General features: G+C 35.8%; 1 protein-coding gene across 1 annotated transcript; it reads left to right on the top strand.

Annotated features, from left to right (window-relative positions):
* The first annotated feature begins 717 nt into the window (after window positions 1-717).
* On the top strand, window positions 718-3267 carry LOC148940184 (eukaryotic translation initiation factor 3 subunit C-like). The gene is given in 2 exon segments (XM_089105750.1): window positions 718-2864; window positions 2866-3267. Coding segments are annotated over 2 exon segments (2535 nt in total). The 5' UTR covers window positions 718-731.
* The last annotated feature ends 2394 nt before the right edge of the window (window positions 3268-5661 follow it).

Genomic DNA, 5661 nt, shown 5'->3' with positions numbered 1-5661 from the left:
TCGATCATCGAATTTAAGCTGAAACTAAGTAAAGGACAATTATGCCTCCATATATTCACAGTGATGTATAAGATTTCCCATTACATCTGTAAACTGTTCCACAGTTGCCGGTCCATACCTTGGAAGCTTTTCACTAAACATGCAACATTTCTTTTGGATATTACTATGAAGTTTTGCGAAAGCATCTCTAGCTGACTTTTCAACAAAATCTATTCTTTCAGAGATAATTTTAATCTTTAATTTTGAATATTTTTCGTAATCCCGGTAAAACATTCGTAAAATTTTTCTCAGTTTACAAAGGTCAGCCTGCGCGTTCCTTGCAGCTTGTGTAAACTGCAAAAATATCCATGGTATCCGAGCAATAGTTTGAATATTTCAATACAAGCTGGGAAAATACCTTAAAATGTTAAAATTAGTTTTATTTTTGGTTAGGTTCTAACTACCCGATGTGGGATTGACTATGTATTTTCAGACCAAAAAATTACATTTTTTAAGATATATTTTATTTTTCAGTTTAGAATCGCTAAAGTTATTATGTAAACTGCAAAAATATTTATGATATCTGAGCAATAATTTTAATCTTTTCATTCAAACTAACAAAATACCTGAAAATTTAAAAATTAGTTTTATTTTTTGTTAGGTTATGGATACCTGATACGAGTTTTACTACTTAAGAACAACAAAGATGTAAATTTTATCAGTCTTGATTAGAATTGTACTAAAGATATAAGATGAGTCGATTTTTTGCAGTAAGCTCAGAATCTGAGTCTGATACTGAAGTCAGTGAAGATGAGATACCATTGAAAGCCCAACCTGTACCAACATATGTTGTCAGTGATGAAGAAGAAGATGAGAAACGTGTTGTCAAAAGTGCAAAAGAAAAGCGCTATGAAGAAATGCAAGAGACAATCCGTCAAATGAGAAATCACAAAAAAATCAAGGATTTTACAAACGTGCTTAAAAGTTTTGAGGAATTAATGCCTGCTTACAATAAAGCATTGCCAGTTATTCAGAAAGAGGACCATGGCGTCACTCCTATATTTTTCCTTCGGGCGCTTGCTGAACTAGAAGATTTTGTGAACGATCTCTGGGATCTGGGAAATGAATACAGGAATAATAGCATGTCTAAAAATAATGCCAAGAGTTTGGCTACGTTAAGGCAAAAACTGAAGAAGGCACTGAAAGAATTCCAGGGTGATCTACAAAAATTCAGCGAAGCGGTAGATCTTGAAGACGAAGAGCCAGAACAGGCTAAAGCTGAAACTGAGTCTGAATCCGAAGATGAAGAAATAGAAGTAGCTGCAGTAAAGGAGCCCAAAGCCAAGACATTTTTAAAGAAAACTACGCAAGAGGAAGAAGAAAGAAAAAAGCGTGAGAAAAAGGAAAAGAAAGACACAGAAAAGGAGAAAAAGAAACTGAAGCAACAAGAGGAAGCACATGAAGAGCTTGAAGGGCAAGGTGACTGGGAAGTTGTGCGAGGTGGTGTCCCGATGCCGACTAAGCCAAAAATGTTCGATAAAAACACAGAGATTACAGTTGAAAGTGTCTTGAAGAAGCTGAATGAAATCGTTTCTGCAAGAGGCAAAAAGGGAACCAACAAAGCGGAAATGGTAGACATGCTTCAAGAGCTATTGGAAATCGCTGAAGCTAATAATCTGGGTCCAGGTGTTTCAGTGAAAGTTCGTCTTTCTTTAGTTGCTGCTATTTTTGACTATAATACCAAAGTATCGGATGCAATGAAGGTTGAACATTGGGACAAGCTACTAGTCACAGTAGATCAACTGATCAAAATGCTGGATAAGCATGACGACATTCCTTTGACTGAGCAAATCACAGAAGAGAATGAACAATTTGGTAGTTCACCTTACAGAATTAGGGGCTGTATTCTAACTGTTGTTGAACGACTCGATGCTGAATTCATTAAGATATTGAAGGACCTTGATTGTCACAGTAACGAGTATGTGATACGCCTTAGTGACGTAAATCCCGTTATCAAATTGATGGACGACGTCACGTTTTATGTTGAAAAGCAACATGAAAAATCAGCCGATATTTTTCGGGCTTATATATTCAAAATGGATCATATCTACTATAAAATCTATATGAAGGCTCTTGATGAAACTACGAAGGACCCGACGAGTTTAAATACAATGGACCGACTTTGCAAGTTTATTTGTGGAAAAGATAATACAGACCGCGTGCGTCAGCGAGCAGTTCTTTATCAAATTTATAATTTAAGCCTTCATAATCGGTGGTTTGCCACGAGGAATTTAATGCTGATGTCCCATCTTCAGGAAACTATTCAGCATTCAGATCCACCCACTCAGATCTTGTACAATCGCACAATGGTACAGTTAGGTATGTGTGCTTTCCGCTATGGAAGCATTAAAGATGCTCACAATGCTTTACTGGATATTCAGTCTGGCGGGCGTGCTAAAGAATTGCTTGCTCAAGGTCTGTTGATGACAAGACAGATGGATAGGACTCAGGAACAGGAGAAGCTTGAAAAACAAAGACAAGTGCCCTTCCACATGCAAATCAACTTGGAGCTGCTGGAATGTGTTTACCTAGTTTCAGCTATGCTGATTGAAATCCCGCATATGGCCGCTTATGAAAGTGATGCTCGATGGCGTATGATTTCGAAAAGTTTCCATCATCAACTTAAAATGTCAGAACGTCAAGCTGTAATTGGTCCGCCCGAATCAATGAGAGAACACGTTGTAGCTGCCGCCAAGGCCATGCGCAATGGCAACTGGGAAGCATGTAAAAATTATCTAATCAATGATAAGATGAATACCAAGGTGTGGTCTTTATTCAAGCAAGGAGATGTTCGTCAAACATTGATTCTCAAAATAAAAGAACAAAACAATGCGAACCTACTTTTTTACATTTTCCAAAGTATTTGATTCCTTTTCTGTTCGAAGACTTTCTAAGATGTTCCAACTTGAGCTTAGGGATGTTCATTATCTTGTTTCTAAGATGATTATCCGTGAAGAATTGATGGCATCTTTAGATGAGCCAACTCAAAGTGTAGTTATGCATCGAACTGAGCCCAGTCGTCTACAATCGTATTCACTTCAGTTAGCTGATCGACTTCTGTCATTGGTTGAAAACAACGAAAGAATACCTGAAATAAAGCACGGCGGTCGAGTGCCAATGCAACAGGGATATAGGGATAGGCCATATCAAAGGCGAGAAGATGGCAAAGGTGGAGCTTGGCCTGGAAGAAGTGATCGGGAAATAACTATAAGGGGTGTCTATGCATAGTTAAAAAATAAGAAAACTTAGTGGTTATGTTTTACCCATTTTTTATTTTTCTTTTAAAATACCATTTCGCTTGTCTTTAAAAAAAAAAAAAAAAAAAAAAAAAAATGTGAACCATCATTATAATAAAATATATTTAAAATATAATATTATTTCCTTCTAAAGATGATTCGGGCAGAAATTAAACATTCCCTAATTGAGTTCAAATACCACTTCCAAGAGTCTAAATTCATAATCAGCAAAAGGAGAAATCGCATTTCTAGCTTCAGTCAGACATTATAATAAAGAACGAATATAAAGTTGTAAAGATACAAAGGGATTAAATTTTCTCGTATTATATCATAATATATAACGTAAAAAATGATCCGGGTTGCAGCGGTAGCTAGCAACCTAGTAAGAGACGATCGAGTCCATTGTTAAGAAATATTAAAACCCATTGCTCCTAAAAAAGGAGTCAGGTCAAAACAAAAAGTACACCATTAGAACCACCTTGTCCGAAACCCCTGTATAGGAAACTTTCCGTCATTTGGCTTGAACAGCAAGGGGAATATATTGGCTTGAAAATCAAGAAAATTGAGTTTAACCACGTTACTCTCTACAAACGGCATATTTTTTTTCTTTTTTCTTTCTTTTCCACAGATAGCTTGGCATCCGGGTTGCAGCGGTAGCTAGCAACCTAGTAAGAGACGATCACCTCCAATGTTAAGAAATATAAAAACCCATAGTTCCTAAAAAAAGAGTCAGATCAGAACAAAAAGTACACCATTAGAACCGCCTTGTCCGAAACCCCTGTATAGGAAATATAATAAAGAACGACCTCTTGCCTATACTAAATTTTATAGGCCACTTAACTATAGTATAGGTTAGTAAAGTTTAAATAAAGGACCGATATAGTTCATCATAAATGGCGTGCGTGAATAAGTAATCCAAACAGTGTCGCAAGTAATCCAGGTTACAGCGGTAGCTGGCAACCTAGTAAGAGATGATCACGTTCAATTTTAAGAAATATAAAAACCCATAGCTCCTAAAAAAGAGTTTACAGTAATCCGGGTTGCAGCGGTAGCTAGCAACCTAGTAAGAGACGATCACGTCCAATGTTAATAAATATAAAAACCCATAGTTCCTAACAAAGAAATCAGATCAAAACAAAAAGTACACCATTAGAACCGCCTTGTCCGAAACCCCTGTATAGTAAACTTTCTGTCCCTTGGCTTGAACAGCAAGTGAAATATATTGGCTTGAAAATCAAGAAAAGTGGCAGCTACTACAACATTCTGCCTAAACGGGAGATTTTTTTTTCTTTTGTATCTCGAGATAGCTTGGCATTGGAACATCGTATAATAAAGAACGACCTCTTACCTATGCTAAATTTTATAAGCCACTTAATTATAGTATATGTTAGTAATTCAACAGATAGCATGGCACTGGAACATTGTAGAGAGTTGTTCAATGGATCATTTTGAAAGAAATTAATGGGGTTAAAAACCTTTTGTAATCCGGGTTGCAGCGGTAGCTAGCAACCTAGTAAGAGACGATCACGTCCAATGTTAAGAAATATAAAAACCCATAACTACTAACAAAGGAGTCAGATCAAAACAAAAATTACACCATTAGAACCACCTTGTCCAAAACCCCTATTAAGGAAACTTAACACTTTTTGGCTTGAATAACAAAGAAAATATATTGGCTTGAAAATCAAGAAAATTGACTTTAACCAAGTTATTCTCCACAAACGGGATATTTTTTTTTCTTTCCGCTTGATTTTCCTCCTCAACAAGCTGGCCACTGGAAAATCATAGAGAGCTGTATAATAGCTTATTTTTAAGGAAATTGCACCATCTAGTCACTTTTGTAATTAAAAATAAAACACTTTTTAAAGTAGAATCAATTTTGTCGAAAAATTGCATTTTTGATGTATTTTCATACTGCAGTCTTTTCAAAGTTATTTGAATTTTGAAGCAATCAAATATCCGGGTTGCAGCGGTAGCTAGCAACCTAGTAAGAGACGATCACCTCCAATATAAAGAAATATAAAACCCCCCAACTCCTAAAAAAAGAGTCAGATCAAAACAAAATAGTTTGTTCCTTAACGCAAACAATAATAATTACTACGGGCTTGACTTTGTTCTTTACTATAACGTGAATCACATGGTACCTATCTATTAGTGTCTCGGTTAATCGAAGAAGAAGAAACAGAAGAAGAAGAGATATGTGATAATAATTTTAAACTAACTATTGCATTGCTTTTTTTAAGAAACCTGGATTACAAACAGGTAAAGCTTTTACGTCACTTTTATGAATTTCTTTCCAAAATTTAAGAATTTGACAGTTTTTTTTTCAAACTCATTTCCTATCTATATATCTGTTTTGGCAAGAAAATCCCAGGAAACAAAATTT

This window comes from Artemia sp. Qi Xiang Cuo, chromosome 20 (genome assembly GCF_049724085.1).
Source record: "Artemia sp. Qi Xiang Cuo chromosome 20, ASM4972408v1, whole genome shotgun sequence".
Lineage (NCBI taxonomy): Eukaryota > Metazoa > Arthropoda > Branchiopoda > Anostraca > Artemiidae > Artemia > Artemia sp. Qi Xiang Cuo.
The sequence above is the reverse complement of the archived record's forward strand: the minus strand, read 5'-3'. Positions and strand labels throughout refer to the sequence as shown.